This window comes from Scyliorhinus torazame, chromosome 2, assembly GCF_047496885.1.
Source record: "Scyliorhinus torazame isolate Kashiwa2021f chromosome 2, sScyTor2.1, whole genome shotgun sequence".
Lineage (NCBI taxonomy): Eukaryota > Metazoa > Chordata > Chondrichthyes > Carcharhiniformes > Scyliorhinidae > Scyliorhinus > Scyliorhinus torazame.
This window is the reverse complement of record NC_092708.1, coordinates 63,792,802-63,811,566: the sequence shown is the minus strand read 5'-3', so window position 1 is coordinate 63,811,566 and position 18,765 is coordinate 63,792,802. Positions and strand designations below refer to the sequence as shown.

The 18,765-nt window shown below is 50.8% G+C and overlaps 1 protein-coding gene across 2 annotated transcripts in view; it reads right to left on the bottom strand.

Annotated features, from left to right (window-relative positions):
- LOC140388121 (von Willebrand factor D and EGF domain-containing protein) overlaps nucleotides 1-18,765 on the bottom strand; it is a 455,711-nt gene that overhangs the window by 217,095 nt on the left and 219,851 nt on the right. For both annotated transcript variants that reach the window (XM_072471788.1, XM_072471798.1), the window contains one exon: nucleotides 8,657-8,871. In XM_072471788.1, the coding sequence (XP_072327889.1) occupies nucleotides 8,657-8,871 (215 nt within the window). The remainder of the gene's footprint in view (nucleotides 1-8,656; nucleotides 8,872-18,765) is intronic.

Below are 18,765 nucleotides of genomic sequence, written 5' to 3'. Positions count from 1 at the left end.
GGAGCTAGAGATCAACAGCCAACCAGGACCCGGGATCTGTCAGCCAATGACATCACGGCTTCACAGTCCCATATGACCCCTAATGCATACTACCACATTCACCCCTTGTTAAAAATGAACCCGGCGGGGTGGTGCTTCGCATGGTGGTAGGGGTTTACAAGGCTGGTTCTGGGAGGAAAAAAACTTTTGCATGTCATTACAGTGCCCTACACTGGGCTATGTACAGGGTTTTTTGTTTTGAACTATTTACAGTATTCGTAAGAGGGAAAAGGAAAAAAAAAACATTCTTGTTAAAGTCCACAACATTCTAGTGTTACACCGATGCCACGAGTCGGGTGGGCGGTCTGGTCGTCCTTGTCGATCGCCTCAGCCCCGGTGGTGGTGGTGCTTGTTCCAGTGTTGTCGTCTCCGGGAGCTTTACGGTTTCTGCTTCAGCTTCACTCCTGGTCGGACCTGGGAGGAGGACCGATCCTCCCGGGAAGGGGGCTGTCGCGGGGTGCGCCGGTGGTAGGGAGGGGGTGATTGGTGTCGAGGGGGTGTGTGTGTTGCCGGCGGGCGCCAGATCTCGCAGGGAGACCGTGTCCTGTCGGATGTCGGGGTACTCCACGTAGGCGTACTGCGGGTTCGCGTGGAGGAGGTGAACCCTCTCGACCAACGGGTCCGACTTGTGCGCCCGCACATGTTTCCGGAGCAAGATGGGTCCTGGGGCCGCCAGCCAGGTCGGCAGCGACGTTCCAGAGGAGGACTTCCTGGGGAAGACAAGGAGGCGCTCATGAGGCGTTTGGTTAGTGGTGGTACACAGTAGCGACCGGATGGAGTGGAGGGCGTCCGGGAGGACCTCCTGCCACCGTGAAACTGGGAGATCCCTGGACCGTAGGGCCAGTAGGACGGTCTTCCAGACCGTGCCGTTCTCCCTCTCTACTTGCCCGTTCCCCCGGGGGTTGTAGCTGGTCGTCCTGCTCGAGGCTATACCCTTGCTGAGCAGGAACTGGCGCAGCTCGTCACTCATGAAGGAGGATCCCCTGTCGCTATGGACGTATGCGGGGCAACCAAACAGTCTGAATATGGTGCTAAGGGCTTTAATGACTGTGGCCGCTGTCATGTCAGGGCAGGGGTGGCGAAGGGGAAACGGGAGTACTCGTCCACCACGTTCAGGAAGTATGTGTTGCGGTCGGTGGAGGGGAGGGGCCCTTTGAATTCCAGACTGAGGCGTTCAAAGGGACGGGAAGCCTTGATCAGGTGCGTACTATCCGGCCTGAAAAAATGCGGTTTGCACTCTGCGCAGATGTGGCAGTTCCTTGTGACTGTACGGACCTCCTCCACGGAGTAGGGGAGGTTGCGGGACTTTATAAAATGGTAGAACCGAGTGACCCCCGGGTGGCAGAGGTCCTCGTGGAGGGTTTGGAGACAGTTACTTTGTGCGTTGGCACATGTGCCGCGGGATAGGGCATCGGACGGCTCGTTCAGCTTTCCGGGACGGTACAAGATCTCATAGTTGAAGGTGGAGAGCTCGATCCTCCACCTTAAGATCTTGTCATTTTTAATTTTGCCCCGCTGTGCATTATCGAACATGAAAGCTACCGACCGTTGGTCAGTGAGGAGAGTGAATCTCCTGTCGGCCAGGTAATGCCTCCAATGTCGCACAGCTTCCACTATGGCTTGGGCTTCCTTTTCCACTGCGGAGTGGCGGATTTCTGAGGCGTAGAGGCTTCGGGAGAAAAAGGCAACGGGTCTGCCCGCTTGGTTAAGGGTGGCCGCTAGAGCTACATCGGAGGCGTCGCTCTCGACCTGGAAGGGGAGGGACACGTCGATGGCGCGCATCGTGGCCTTTGCGATATCCGCTTTGATGCGGCTGAAGGCCTGGCAAGCCTCTGTCGACAGAGGGAAGGTCGTGGTCTGTATTAGGGGGCGTGCCTTGTCTGCGTACTGGGGGACCCACTGGGCGTAATATGAAAAGAACCCCAGGCAGCGTTTTAGGGCTTTTGAGCAGTGAGGGAGGGGAAATTCCATGAGGGGGCGCATACGTTCGGGGTCGGGGCCTATTATCCCATTGCGCAATACATATCTCAAGATGGCTAGCCGGTTTGTGCTAAAAACGCACTTGTCCTCGTTGTATGTGAGGTTCAAGGCTTTAGCGGTCTGGAGGAATTTTTGGAGATTGCCGTCGTGGTCCTGCTGATCGTGGCCGCAGATGGTTACGTTGTCGAGATACGGGTACGTGGCCTGCAACCAGTGTTGATCAACCATTCGGTCCATCTCCCGTTGGAAGACCGAGACCCCGTTTGTGGCGCCAAATGGGACCCTTAGGAAGTGGTATAATCGCCCGTCTGCCTCGAAGGCTGTGTACTTGCGGTCACTTGGGCGGATGGGGAGCTGATGGTAGGCGGACTTGAGGTCCACGGTGGAGAAGACCTTATATTGGGCAATCCGATTGACCATGTCGGATATGCGGGGGAGAGGGTACACATCTAGCTGTGTGTACCTGTTGATGGTCTGGCTATAGTCTATGACTATCCTTTGCTTCTCCCCTGTCTTTACTACTACCACCTCTCCAGGGACTATTGCTGGCCTGGATTATGCCTTCCTTCAGTAGCCGCTGGACTTCGGACCGAATAAATGTCCGGTCCTGGGCGCTGTACCGTCTGCTCCTAGTGGCGACGGGTTTGCAATCCGGGGTGAGGTTTGCAAACAAGGATGGGGGCTCAACCTTGAGGGTTGCGAGGCCGCAGATAGTGAGTGGGGGTATTGGGCCGCCGAATTGGAAAGTTAGGCTCTGCAGATTGCACTGGAAGTCTAATCCCAGTAATGTGGGCGCGCAGAGTTGGGGAAGGACGTAGAGCCTGTAGTTTTTAAACTCCCTCCCTTGCACCGTTAGGGTCACTATGCAGAAGCCTTTGATCTGTACGGAGTGGGATCCTGCAGCTAGGGAAATCTTTTGCGCACTGGGACGGATGGTCAAAAAACAGCGTCTTACCGTGTCGGGGTGGATGAAGCTTTCTGTGCTCCCGGAGTCGACCAGGCATGGTGTCTCGTGTCCGTTGATCAGCACCGTTGTTGTTGTCGTCTGGAGCGTCCGGGGCCGTGCTTGGTCCAGCGTCATTGAGGCCAGACATGGTCGTAGTGCTTCAGCGTCTTCCTCGAAACCCGTGGAGCCGTCGATGCTGGGGTCCATTGTTGCCGTCCAAGATGGCGGCGGGGGTGAACAAAATGGCCGCCCCCATGCATCGCACATGGCTGGGGGGTCACAAGATGGCGGCGGGGGTGGACAAAATGGCCGCCCCCATGCGTTGCGCAGGGCTGGGGGGTCCCAAGATGGCGGCGCCCCTCCTCCCCTCGTGGTGGCCGGGAACGAAAATGGCGGCGCCTGCGGGTCGCACATGGGGCGCTGGGGGGGTTGGGGAGCGTTTGGGACGCGCAGGACTCCTTCTTCTCCGGGGACAGCGGCGACTGCCGGGGGTGTTTCGCCTGGCCGCAGAAATAGCAGCGGGCTCCCCCGGGACAACTTGGCGTCTGAACCGCGCAAGCCTGTGGGGGGGGGGGGGGTTGTCGCGACGGGGGTCCACGGAGCCCAAGGGGCTGCCGCGCGGTCGGGGCCGTAGGCGCGGGCGTTTCGCGCGGCCACATCTAGTGAGGCTGCAAGGGCCCGTGCCTCTGAGAGTCCTAGCGACTCTTTTTCTAAAAGTCTTTGGCGGATTTGGGGAGAGTTCATACCAGCCACAAACGCATCGCGAATTAACATGTCCGTGTGTTCAATCGCGTTTACCGGCGGGCAGCTGCAGGCCCGTCCCAAAATTAGCAGCGCGGCGTAGAATTCGTCTAGCGATTCTCCGGGACTTTGCCGTCTCGTTGCGAGTTGGTAGCGTGCGTAGATCTGGTTCACTGGGCGAACATAGATGCTCTTTAGTGCTGCGAACACCGTCTGGAAATCCTCTGCGTCTTCTATGAGAGAGAAAATCTCCGTGCTTACCCTCGAGTGCAGGACCTGTAGTTTCTGGTCTTCTGTGACCCGGCCGGGGGCCGTTCGGAGGTAGGCTTCGAAACAAGTCTGCCAGTGTTTAAAAACTGCTGCTGAGTTCACTGCGTGGGGGCTGATCCTCAGGCATTCCGGGACGATCCTGAGCTCCATAGTCCTTTAAGCACGCTTAATAAATTGTAGCGCACAAAGACTCCCGAGAGACGAATAGAGGTGAAATCGATGAGGCTTTATTAAGCGTGACTCGTTCCCTGCAGTTCAGCAACAGACTGGAGCTGCGGGGAGAATTCCTGGTTCTTATACTCCGCCTTCAGGGCGGAGCTAGAGATCAACAGCCAACCAGGACCCGGGATCTGTCAGCCAATGACATCACGGCTTCACAGTCCCACATGACCCCTAATGCATACTACCACAAATGATATGTCAGCCTTTGTTACAAAGGGAGAAAGGAAAGAATGACAGAAGTTTTACTGCAAATGTATCATGCCTTGGTGAGACCGTACCTCGGGTTCACAATAATGTTTGGTCCCTTTATACATACTTTGGTTCTGTCTTCACAAATGAGGACACAAATCAGGGGCGAAATTCTCCGACCCCCCGCCGGATCGGAGAATCGCCGGAGGCTGGCGTGAATCCCGCCCCCGCTGGTTGCCGAAGTCTCCGGCACCGGTTGGCGGGCCCCCCCCCGCTCGATTCTCCGGCCCGAATGGGCCGAAGACCCGCCGCTAAAATACCTGTCCCACCGGCGTAAATTAAATCACCTACCTTACCGGCGGGACAAGGCGGGCTCCGGGATCCTGGGGGGTGTGCGCGGGGCGATCTGGCCCCACGGTGGCCTGGCCCGCGATCAGGGCCCACCGATCCGCGGGCGGGCCTGTGCCGTGGGGACACTCTTTCCCTTCCGCCTCCGCCACGGTCTCCACCATGGCGGAGGTGGAAGAGACTCCCTCCACTGCGCATGCGCGGGAATGCTGTCAGCGGCCGCTGACGCTCCCGCGCATGCGCCGCCCGGAGATGTCATTTCCGCGCCAGCTGGCGGTGCACCAAAGGCCTTTTCCGCCAGCTGGCGGGGCGGAGATTCGTCCGGCGCCGGTCTAGCCCCTCAATGTTGGGGCTCGGCCCCCAAAGATGCGGAGCATTCCGCACCTTTGGGGCGGCGCGATGCCCGTCTGATTTGCGCCGTTTAGGGCGCCAGTCGGCGGACATCGCGCCGTTTGAGAATTTCGCCCCTGATCCCAGAAATGTTGGAGAATGAAGGTTTAGTGAGAGGGAAGAACTGAGGGAGATCAACATTAGTAGAGAAATGGTGCTGGGAAAACTGATGGGATTGAAGGAGGATAAATCCCCAGGGCCTGAGAATCTGCATCCCAGAGTGCTTAAGGAGGTGTCTCTGGAAATAGTGGATGCATTAGTGGTCATCTTCCGGGATTCTATAGACTCTGGAATTATCCTTGCAGATTGGAGGGTAGCTCACTTCACTCCGATATTCAAAAAGGGAGGTAGAGAGAAATCAGGGAATTATAGACCAGTAAGCCTGATATTGATAGTGGGGAAAATGCTTGAATCCATTATCAAGGACTTTATAGCGGAACATTTAGAAAGCAGTGGCAGGATCAGTCAGAGTCAGCATGGATTTAAGAAAGGAAAATCATGCTTGACAAATCTGTTGGAATTCTTTGAAGAGGTAACCAGCACAGTTGACAAGGGGGAGCCAGTCGATGTGGTATATTTGGACTTTCAGAAGGCGTTTGACAAAGTCTCGCATAAGAGATTATTGTGCAAAATTAAAGCGCATGGGATTGGGGGAAATGTATTGAGGTGGCTAGAAAGCTGGTTGGTAGAATGAAACAAAGAGTAGGGATTAATGGGTCCTTTTCAAATTGGCAGGCAGTAACCAGTGGGGGATCGGTGCTGGGACCCCAGCTATTCACAATATTTTAATGATTTGGATGAGGGAACAAAATGCAACACCTCAAAGTTTGCAGATTGTACCAAATTAGGTGGGAAGGTGAATTGTGATGAGGATGCAGGGATCCTACAGCAAGATCTGGACAGGTTGGGTGAGTGGGCAACCCAATGACAGATGCAGTATAATTTGGATAAGTGTGAGGTTATTCATTTTGGAAGCAAAAACCGGAAGGCAGATTACTACCTGAATGGTTGTAAATTGGGAGAGGGGAGTGTGCAACGGGATCTAGATGTCCTTGTGCACCATTCTCTGTAGGTAAGCATGCAGGTGCAGCAGGTGGTAAAGAGGGCTAATGGTATGTTGGCCTTCATTGCAAGAGGTTTCGAATATAGAAGCAGGTCTGCAATTGTACAGGGCCTTGGTGAGGCCACACTTGGAGTATTGTGTGTAGTTTTGGTCTCCTTTTCTGAGGAAGGATGTTCTTGCTCTCGAGGGAGTGCAGCGAAGGTTTACCAGACTGATTCCAGGGATGGCGGGACTGTCATATGAGGAGAGATTGACTAGGTTAGGATTGTTCTCGCTGGAGTTCAGAAGAATGAGGGGGGATCTCATAGAGACTTATAAAATTCTAACAGGACTAAGCAGGGTAGATAGATGCAGGGAAGATGTGACCAATGATGTGTGTGTCCAGAACCAGGGGTCAGCCTGAGGATTCAGGGTAAACCATTTCGGACAGAGATAAGGAGACATTTCTTCGCACAGAGTGGTGAGCTATGGAATTCATTACCACAGGAAGTAAAACTTTGAATATATTCAAGAGGTGGCTGGATATAGCACTTGGGGAGAATGGGATCAAAGGCTATGGGGAGAAAGCAGGATTAGGCGATTTAGTTGGATGATCAGCCATGATCGTGATGAATGGCGGAGCAGGCTCGAAGGGCCAAACGGCCTCCTCCTGCTCCTATCGTCCATGCATCTATGTATGTTTCTAAGGAAGAATATACTTGTCTTTGATGGACTGCAATGAAGCTTCGCTGGACTGATTCCTAGGATGAGGGGACTGCCCAAGAGGAGACAGAATTGTACAATGGGCAGAATTGTACAATGCTCTCATGGCGGGGCCTTAAAATGCAGCAAGTCATTCAAAACTCAATTAATTTCAGCGGGGATGGAAAGTCTTGCTGGCTAGAAGGGCCCTAAAATTCCACCCATTGAATGAACTAGAATTACTTACTCGATAGTTTAGTACAACGGGAAGTGATCTCATTGATACTTGACATCCTTTAAAGGGTTTGACAGGGTAAATCCTTGGTTGAGGAGTCCTAAAGCGAGGGTCACAGTCTCGGAATAAGGTGTTGGCTGTTTAGGGATGAGATGGGGTGAAATGTTTTCACTTAACATGGAACATAGAAGATAGGAGCAGGAGGAGGTCATTTGGCCCTTCGAGCCTGCTCCGCCATTTGTCACGATCATGGCTGATCGTCCAACTCAATACCTAATCCTGCTTTCTCCCCATAACCCTTGATCACATTCACCTCAAGTGCCGTATCTAGTCGCCTGTTGAATGTATTCAATGTCTTAACCTCAACTACTTCCTGTGGTAATGAATTCCAGAGGCTCACCACTCTGGATGAAGAAATATCTCCTCATTTCTATCCCAAATGGTCTACACCGAATCCTCAGACTGTGACCCCTGGTTCTGGACACGCCCACCATCGGGAAACATCCTCCCTGCATCCACCCTATCGAGTCTTGTTGGAATTTTATAAGTCTCTATGAGATCCCCCGTCATTCGTCTCAACTCCAGCGAAAGCAATCCTAACCTAGTCAATCTCTCCTCATACGTCAGTCCCGCCATCCCCGGTATCAGCCTGGTAAACCTTTGTTGAGCAAAAACATCCGTCCTCAGAAACGGAGACCAAAACTGCACATAATATTCTACGTGTGGCCTCACCAAGGCCCTGCATAATTGCAACAACACATCCCTGCCCTGTACTCGAAATCTCTCGCAATGAAAGGCAATATGCCCTAAAGGGTTGTGGACATTTGGAATTTTCTAACCAGTGAGCTGTGGGTGCTCAGTTGCTGAGCAGATTCAAAAAGAGCTTGGTTGATTTTTGGATAATCTGGGCTTAAGGAACATGGGGATAATGTGGAAAGGTGGAGCTGAGGTAGTAGATGAGCCATGATTGTACTGTAAAGCAGAGCAGGTTTGTCGGCAGCATGGCTTACTCCTGCTCCTGTTTCGAAGCTATTAAGTTCTTAATAGAAAAAAAAGTAAAACTATTAAATAAGGGTTAGTGTATAAGTAAAAAGTTCCAAAATGAAAAAGCATGTTTGGAACAAGTGCCACATAAACCTCGAAGACTTTTTTTTCCCTAAAAATTTAGCGTACCCAATTCATTTCTTTTTCCAATTAAGAGGTAATTTAGCGTGGCCAATCCACCTAATCTGAATATCTTTGGATTGTGGGGGTGAAACCCACACAGGCATGAGATGAATGTGCAAACTACACAGGGTCAGTGACCCAGGGCTGGCATTCAAACCCAGGTCCTCAGTGCCGTAGGCTGCAGTGCTAATCACTGTGCCACGTGCCGCCCTGACGATTTTCTTTCCTGATGGTTTGTGGGGAAGTATTTCCAGCAGTGGTTAGATGAAGCCAGTCAATCTATCACACAAGTTGTGCCAGACCTAATCTTGTGTAAAGCTTCATTTTCATTGGCATTGTGTCATTCTTGTTGAATCAAAAAATTTTGTTTAGATCCAGTGCATACCTCCATTCCTCGATGAAATCGTTCGGATCGCTATTCCACCGTGCCGTTGCTATTGGATTTCCATTGGTATCGTGGAAGTCATTATTACTTCTGCGGTCAAAGATTCCACAAAGACCTCTTGTGTTGTTGAAATCAATGCTGGGGGCCCGTACTGTTATACTCATTCCCCAGTCACTTACATCTGCACGGACAAATGCCCCTGAAGGGAACATGACCTATGGAACAAGATACCAGAAATGCCAAAAGTTGTAACAAAATGTGATCCACCACTTTAAGTATGTTGGGTTACTAATTTTAAGTTACTGTTCAAAGAAATCAAAGTGAAGTTGGAAAATGGAATATGTTGCAGTATCTAGATTAATTATAAGAAATAATCAAACTGGAAACATGTCTGCTGAGATCACTTTTTTTGTCAAAAACAATCGTAGAACAAAGAACAATATAGCACAGGAACAGGCCCTTCGGCCCTCCAAGCCTGTCCCGGTCATGATACCAACCTTGGCCAAAACCCTCAGCACTTCCTTGTGCCGTATCCCGCTATACCCATCCTATCCATGTATTTGTCAAGATGCCTTTTGAACGCCGTTAATGTATCTGTTTCCGCAACATCCCTGGCATTGCGTTCCAGGCACTCACCACCCTCTGTGTAAAAAACCTGCCTCGCACATCTCCTCTAAACTTTGCCCCACAGACCTTAAACCTATGCCCCCTGGTGACTGACCCTTCCACCCTGGGAAAGAGTGCCTGCCCATCCACTCTATCCATGCTCCTCATAATCTTGTAGACCTCTATCAGGTCACCCCTCAAACTCCATCGGTCTAATGAAAACAATCCGAGTCTATTCAGCCTCTCTGCATCGCTAACACCCTCCAGAACAAGCAACATCCTGGTAAACCTCCTCTGCACCCTCTCCAAAGCCTCCACATCCTTCTGGTAGTGTGGCGACCAGAATTGTGTGCAATACTCGAAGTGTGGCTTTACCAAAGTTCTATACACCTGTAGCATGACTTGACAGTTTTTATACTCAAAGTTTCCGATCGGTCTTCCGGCGGGGTAGGAGAGTGGTCACAGGCAACGGAGCTCCGACAGTCGCGTCCCGTTCCCAGGGGGCAGACAAAAAAACAAAACGCGCAAACCGACCGGACTGCCCACCCCCACCCCGCACGGCAGGAGAGAACGCAAAGACCGAGCGAGGACCGAGCCAGCGACGAGGATCGAGCCAGCGGCAGGGAACGAGCCAGCGGCAGGGATCGACCCCCCCCCCCCCTCCCCCGCCCCGCACAGCAGGAAAGGCAGGAGAACATGGGGACCGAGCAAGGACCGAGCCAGCGGTGGGGACCGAGCCAGCGGTGGGGACCGAGCCAGCGGCAGGGACCGACCTCCCCCCGCACGGCAGGAGAGGCAGGAGAATGCGGGGACCGAGCGAGGAATGTAAGGGGACTCAGCGGCCCAGTAAAAAGATCCAGAGTCCTCACCCACCTAAGAAATATGAAAGCCGACATAGTCTTCCTCCAAGAGACACATCTGAGAGAGCAGGACCGACTGTGGGTAAGAAACTGTCTACAGGACCCAAAGACTGACAGATCAAGCTCCAAAACGGGGAAAACTTCAAGCCTGGCAAGGGAACTCGGTCACTTTATGCAACAGATAGGAGCGGTGGACCCCTGGAGGTTCACCCACCCAGGGGAGGAGTTCTCCTTCTTCTCCCCAGTGCACAACGTATACACCAGAATTGACTTCTTTGTGGTGGGAAAAACGGTGCTTCCAGGGATAGAAAAAGTGGAATACTCCGCAATTGTGATATCCGACCATGCTCCACACTACATGGACGTGAGGCTGGAGACGGGCAGGGCCCAAAGCCCCACATGGTGGTTGGACATTGCCCTACTAGCAGATAAGGCCTTCAACAAAAAGATATCACAGGCCATAGCAGAGTATACGGAGAACAACTAGAACGGGGAGGTCTCACCCTCCACATTCTGGGAAGCGCTAAAGGCCGTACTAAGAGGGGAAATTATCGCTTTCAAAACTCAAAGAGATAGGGAGGAAAGGGCGGCTAGGCAGCAGCTGGTCGACTCCATACTGGAGGTATACCGTAAATACTCCGAGGCCCCGACCGTAGAGCTCCTGGCGGAGGGGAAAGAGCTACAAAGGAACTTTGATCTGCTCTCCACCAGGAAAGCAGTGCACCAACTCCGCCAGGCATGCGGGATCTTATATGAACACGGAGACAAAGCCAGCCACCTGTTCGCACACCAGCTGAGAAAGCAGGCAGCCACCAGAGAAATTGCACAAATCAGGGATACCAGAGGCACATTAGAAACAGAACCAGAAAAGATTAACAAAACCTTCAAGGCCTTCTACCAAGGACTGTACACCTCAGAGCCCCCAATGGGGGAGTCTGGGATGAAATGGTTCCTTGAAAGACTGGACATACCAGTCGTGGGGAAGGGCAGAAAACGGGCCTGAAAGCACCACTAGCACTGGGAGAGATCATGGACAGCATAAGCGCCATGCAGGTGGGTGAGGCGCCAGGACCACACGGTTCCCAGCGGACTTCTACAAAAAATGTGCGACAGCACTGGCCCCGCACCTGCAAGAGATGTTCACAGACTCGCTAGCGAGGGGCACACTGCCACCTACGCTTGCACAGGCCTCAATCTCGCTGATACCTAAGAAAGATAAAGACCCAATGGAATGTGGATCATACAGACCCATCTCACTACTGAATGCAGATGCCAAAATACGGGCCAAAACCCCAGCCAAAAGGCTAGAAGACTGCGTACCAGAAGTGGTTCCAGAGGACCAGACGGGTTTTGTCAAAGATAGGCAGCTAACATCAGGCGCCTGCTAAACGTGATAATGACCCCATCCGGGGAGAGAACACCAGAGGTGATTGTCTCCCTCGATGCAGAAAAGGCCTTCGACAGGATTGAATGGAAATATCTCATAGAGGTTCTGGAGCGGTTCGGACTTGGAACAGGGTTCACCTCCTGGGTATAGCCCCTATACAACGCTCCCATGGCGAGTGTATGGACCAACAATACCAACTCCCAATACTTCCAGCTGCACAGGGGCATGAGACAAGGATGCCCACTGTCTCCACTGCTGTACGCTCTAGCGATCGAACGACTAGCAATTGCTCTCAGAGCAGCAAAAAGCTGGAGGGGGATCCAAAGGGGCGGCAGAGAGCACAGAGTCTCACTCTACGCAGATGACCTGCCCCTCTACATTTCGAACCCACAAAGTAATGTGGATGGAATCATCGCGCTCCTGAAAGAGTTTGGCGTCTTATTGGGCTACAAATTAAACATGAGCAAAAGCGAGATCTTCCCGGTACACCCACAAGGAGGGGGGGGCAGCACAAACGGGACTGCCGTTTAAACAAGTCTGACACAAATTCTGCTACCTGGGGATCCAAATAGCCCATGACTGGAAAGAGATCCACAAATGGAACCTTACCAGTCTGACAGAGGAAGTAAAAAAGAACCTGCAAAGATGGAACACACTCCCACTCTCCCCCGCGGGGAGAGTCCAGACGATCAAAATGAACGTACTGCCCAGGTACCTCTTCCTACTTAGATCCATCCCGATCTACATCCCCAAGGTCTTTTTCAAAGCACTGGACAAACTAATCATGGAAACAAAATCCAGGGGGGGGGCTAGCCCTCCCAAACCTACAATTCTACCACTGCGGCAACGGGCGAGCGAATAAGGGGATGGATCAAGGAGCCAGAAGCCGAGTGGGTGCACACGGAAGAGGCCTCCTGCATGGGGACCTCCCTCCGGGCCCTCGCCATGGCGGCACTCCCATCCCCACCCAAAAAACACTCCAGCAGCCCGGTGGTGATAGCTACCCTCCAGTCCTGGAACCAACTACGGCAGCAACTTGGCCTGACCAAAATGTCAGACAAAGCTCCCATCTGCAACAACCATAAGTTCACACCAGCGCTGACTGACGCCACCTTTAAAAAATGGGGACAGGACGGAGGGACACTGACAGTTAGGGACCTATGCACGGATGTCAGGGTCGCAACAATGGATGAACTGACAGAGAAATTCCAGCTAGCCAGGGGGAACGAGCGACGGTACCTGCAACTCAAAAACTTCCTACGATAGGAGACATTGACGTACCCACAACCGCCACGACAGACATTACTGGAAGAGTTACTGGACGCAAGCATCCTTGATAAAGGGAACTGTAGCGACATGTATGACCGACTCGTAGAAAGGGCCGACACCGTACTGGACGCAACAAGAAAGAAATGGGAGGAAGACCTGGGGATTGAAATAGGGTGGGGACTCTGGAGCGAGGCACTGCATAGGGTCAACTCCACCTCCACATGCGCAAGGCTCAGCCTGATGCAAGTAAAAGTGGTTCATAAAGCCCACTTAACAAGAACTCGTATGAGTAGGTTCTTCCCGGAGGTGGAGGACAGATGTGAAAGGTGCCAAGGAGGCCCGGCCAACCACGCCCACATGTTCTGGTCTTGCCTCAGACATGCGGGGTACTGGACAGCCTTCTTCTCCTTCTCCAAAGTGGTGGGGATGAGGGTGGAGCCATGCCCGAAAGTGGCGGTCTTCGGGGTATCAGACCAGCCAGATCTATTCCTGGGGAGGAGCGCTGACGCCCTTGCCTTTGCCTCTCTGATCGCCCGCCGTAGGATCCTGTTTGGCTGGCGGTCAGCAGCACCACCCAAAGCTGCAGACTGGCTGTCTGACCTCTCGGAATCTCTCCAAATGGAGAAAATCAAATTCACCATCCGAGGGTCAGATGACGGCTTCCACAGAACGTGGGAGCCATTCACCAATTGTTCCGGGACCTGTTTGTGGCCAACAAACAAGCAGAAGAATAGCCAGTAGCCAAGAATCAGGGGAAAGTCGCCGAGGCGGGGGAGGGAGGGATAGACCCGGGGGGGGGGGGGGGGGGGAGCAGCTAAACCTAAGAGAAAAGGCGAACCACAGGAGAAGGGTAGGGGGGGAGGAAGGGGGCAGAAGGGGGAGGAGGAGGGGGAAAGGGAAGGAGACAGGGAACAATAGAGGGGAACCAGTGAGGTGTGAGGGGGGCAAGGGAATGACAGCCGGAAAGAGGGCACGGGAAACGATAACAAACTTGGCATCTACAGGAGCAGAGAATAAGGAAATCTGGGTGAAAGACGGGACGAACGGCTGAAGCGGAGGTGAGCGCGAGACGACAATGGTAGCGAAAACCGTCCGGGAGAAGCAAGTGACAACACCAACACCAGACCCATTCACGTATTGGCCTCTGTAATTATTTCTCCGGCACCCAAATGTATATTCCACCCCCCCCACAAACAGATACCTACTTACGTGCTAAAAACTATATTGCCAATTGTACAGAGCTGCTGTTGTTGAGCTAGCACATAATACCCTACCAGCTATTTTATTCTAACGTTTTTGTTGTTGTTTGTTTTGTTTTTTGTGCGTGTTCCCTTCTCTTCTATGTATATATATATATGTATTCTATATGTGTACATAACGGTAAATATACTTTGTTCAAAAATCCAATAAAAAACATTTATAAAAAAAAAAATACTCGAAGTTTCCTTAATTTTGCATATGCCAATAAAAGGACTACTTTCTTTCTCCATTATCTCTCATCAGTCTAACCGGAGTTATGAAGTATTATAATAGCACAGCTAATCCTGGTTGGAGCAGTCGTTTCTTTTGATGTGTGTATTGATGACAGTAAGAGCAGTCAATACATGACTATCAGTAAACTATCAACCAACCTGAAAAATACACAAGAGTGGCTAATAGATTTGTATATCTGCCTTAAATACGTGTTAACATAGTCTTACTGTGAATGATTTAGCATATAAAAACACTGTCCTACTTCAATAAACTAATATTCCTCAATTCACCTAACACCAGAAAATGCTATGCTAAACTTTAGAAAATGTAAGAAAGATTTCACCAATTTTAAATTTCTATTGGATATTTGAAACTTTATTTGATCACGACATGGCTCCTGATGTCTGCCCATGGTGAATCCTGGATGAGTTGGCATGGTGCATGTATGGGCAAAGGGTGGTGGGTGGGAGGCCTGGGTTGACATGAGGTGGCACTCATTTGGCACAGGGGCTATAAGGGGCCATGGGGATTAGTGGGGGATCATGAGCTGTTTTAAAGGTTCATTGTATTAGGAGTTCTGATATAACATGATTCTTGGTATAGCAGACAGGTTTTACAGCTCCACACCTGAGAGATATTGCAACACTGTGCATTGTATGTAGTTTCCAACAATTACCTGAATATGATTTGCCACAGTTACATCTTCTTGATAGCAAACATCCCACAAAATTTCACCAGCAACAATTTGGTTGTGTCAATGCAATGGCTTTGTACCAACATGGAGTTACGGAGTAAACGCAGCTTGAATGTAGAATTACCAGTTGAGATGTTTGCAGAGCCATGGAGACTCCAGAGACCCTAAAACATGGCGGACAGAATAACGATCTGGAAGTCCTGCTGATTTTCCAGAATATCCCATTTTTGATAGTAGGGAAGGAAGGTGGGCATGAAACAAATATAGACAGAAATTGTGTTTTCCATAACTTTATGATGGAATATGTAGCAAATACAATTGGTTAACTATTATTTAATTCCTAATTTTCTATTTTAACTTGCCTTCTCCCCCCTCTACACACACACACACACACTAGACAGACAAACATAGAGATGAAGAAAGAGGTAAGAAAAATCATAAATAAAAGGGAAAATAAATCTTTGTTTCAGATACTTGTTCCCAGCACCTTTCTCCTCTTCAAACTCTACTTTCAATCTGAGACTTTATTGTAGATTTACTCAGGCCTCTGTAGTTCAGAAAGAGAGGGAGAGAGAGAGAGAGAGAGAGGGAGAGAGGGAGAGAGGGAGAGAGGAAGGGAGAGAGAGAGAGAGAGAGAGAGAGAGAGTAAGTCCTTGTCCCTGTACTTCCATGAGGCAAACTGAGCTCTTTGGGATTCTGAAAATCATTCCACTGGGAAAGGATCCAATCTCCGCCTGTTACCGAGCAGTGTAAGGCCTTTTGGCCAACTCATTGGCCACCAGCCAACCAATCAAACCGAGTCCCACCCCATCTCGCTCTCTGGTGCAGAAATGTCTGAAGCCCCTGTTCAAAGTAGGAAAGGCTGGCAGAGAGTTCTATTTCATAGAATTTACAGTGCACAAGGAGGCCATTCGGCCCATCGCGTCTGCACCGGCTCTTGGAAAGAGCACCCTACCCAAGATCAACACCTCCACCCTATCCCCATAACCCAGTAATCCCACCCAACACTAAGGGCAATGTTGGACACTAAGGGCAATTTATCATGGCCAATCCACCTAACCTGCACATCTTTGGACTGTGGGAGGAAACCGCAGCACCCGGAGGAAACCCACGCAGACACGGGGAGAACCTGCAGACTCCGCACAGACAGTGACCCAAGCCGGGAATCAAACCTGGGACCCTGGAGCTGTGAAGCAATTATGCTAACACTATGCTACAGTGCTGCCCAAGATGATTTGGAAGCCTGATTAACATATAGAATCATACAATACAGTCGGAGGCCATTCATCCCTTTTGTCTACGCTGGTTCTTTGGGTGTTTATCGTGATGCATGGTAGGAATGGGTTATCATGAGTTGTCTCTAAGTTAGCATAGGGGTATAAGGGACCATGGGGATGAATTAGGCTGGCTATGTGCTGTCAAGAGTTTGCACAAGGCCTATAATAATCTTTTATTATTTTCACAAGTATGCTTACATTAACATTGCAATGAAGTTACTGTGAAAATCCCATAGCCGCCACACTATGGCGCCTGTTCAGGTACACTGAGGGAGAATTCAGAATGTCTAAATGACCTAATAGCACATCTTTTGGGACTTCTGGGAGGAAACCGTGGAGGGTATGATGTACTATTGAGGGAGGGTGGGGGACATAGGTTGACATGGAAGGTATGTGGAGCCATTGGGGGTGTGGGTGGATGGCATGGATTGGCATGGGGAGTTTGTGATGGGGTGAGGGATGGAGGGCCTAATATTCAACAAAGCAATTTGGACGTAGTCACAGAGAACCAAGGTGGACTTGTGGCCGCCTCCCATTTGCGTCTAGTGGCGGCAAGACCGACTTCATTCCATGTTCACCCCCACCAAGAGTGAAAATCATGCCAAACACTTTTTCCTAAGGTGCATGTACGGAGCTGGGAAATTTCCCTATTGGAGCTACCCATCCCAATGGAACTGTATCACAGCAAAGTATGTGAGACTGCTAAACTTTGCTTTTCCGTCAGTTTAGTCTTCCCAACTCCATTTATACTTCAAAAGTCTATCTTACAGTGTGAATGAGCTGTCAAATTGCAGACCACACAGCGACCTCATGTGTCCTCTATTCACTCTCTAGGCATTGCGTACATGAACTGTACTTGCTCATTAAAATGAGATGCAAGTGTTTATTTTGGGAATGAAAACTATTAAGTACAATTGGGTTTGTGATCCATTTTGAACATTTGCTCGCCATTTTGTTGTCTAAGTGGAAAACCAACAGAGAAGCTGGTGAAACTATCCTGTGCTCATTGGTGGCGAATCAGGGAGGAACACCTTCCCAGATTTGATCATTTGTGTTGTCTGTCAGTTATGGCTGGCGGAGGAACGATTGCAGAGGTGTAAGAATGTCTGAACAAAAGCTGGACTATGTGGTGAACATAACTAAATACATGTATACATGACTACAGGTGTAACTCGATCTAAGCCATGAGCATTCTCCTTTTTGACTCTTGGCTGTGTGTCTATAATATCATCATGTGGGTGGTACTGTTTCCCCAGGCCCAGATTAATCCCTTTAATCCTAAACACCCGAATATCACAATCTGTTACTGCAGAGTACCCAGAATTGGGAAAAGAAGTAATAAAAATGTTACAACTGTTCCTAAAAATGTATGCCTGCCAAACATCATTATCTACTCTAGCAACATGGAAGATCGGGGGCGGGATTCTCCGCAGCCCCACGCCGAAATCGCGTTTGGCACGGAGGTGGAGAACCAATGTTCACGTGGGAATCGTGCCCAGCGCCACTCCCACGATTATCGCGCATGGATTATGCGACGCGGCTGGGGGGCTATTGACACAAGACCTGCCCGCGATTCTCTGGGCAGAACTGGCCGAGATCCCAAAGGTGCGGCCGGGGCGGCGATCGGGCGTGTTATATGTAGCGGCGCGGGGCCGATTGTTGGGATCTTCTTTCTTCGTCCAGGTCCGCCGGCTGAGTCCGCCATCGCGCTCAGCACGGCCGCTTGGGGCCGCCGCTCAGCACGGCCGCTTGGGGCCGCCGCTGTGTGCATGTGTGGACTCGGAACCGGAAGCGCGGGGGCCCGCATCCGCAACTGAAGCTACGTGAAGCACTCCGGGGCCCTGCCAGCCCCCTACAGGTAGCTGCTAATATTTTTTTTAAATGAATTTGGAGTACCCAATTCATTTTTTCCAATTAAGGGGCAATTTAGCATGGCCAATCCACCTAGCCTGCACATCTTTGGGTTGTGGGGGCGAAACCCATGGAAACGCCACACGGACAGTGACCCAGAGCCGGGATCGAACCTGGGACCTCGGCGCCGTGAGGCAGCAGGGCTAACCCACCGTGCCACCGTGCTGCCCAGCTGCTAATATTTTTAAGGAACCTCCAGAGTAAAACTCCAGCATTTTTACGCTGGCGTGGGGACATAGCCCCTCTTTGGAGAATCCAGTCCCTTCAGGTCCAGGCCCCACCTGGAAATGGAAATTGATATATGAGTGTCTTTCTCAAACATCAGACGAAGTACAGACTCTGCTGTGAGAAGCTAACACACCCATATCATAGTCTTCGTAGAGGCATTGTTAAAATACCCTGTGCATGCTCTTTCATATTGTGGGTATTGTCGAGTTTTTATAATTTAGATGGTGGGGTCAACGATTACTAATTCATGTGAAAGGGATCCTTCAACCAAAAAAGTTGGTGTGTAAATGATGAAAACGTTATCATATTGTAGCTTTTTAAACCAAATATGTGATTAGTGCTGCAATCAATGACTGTAAGCATTCTGAAATATTTTCATTTGCTCTGTCAGGATATATTTGATT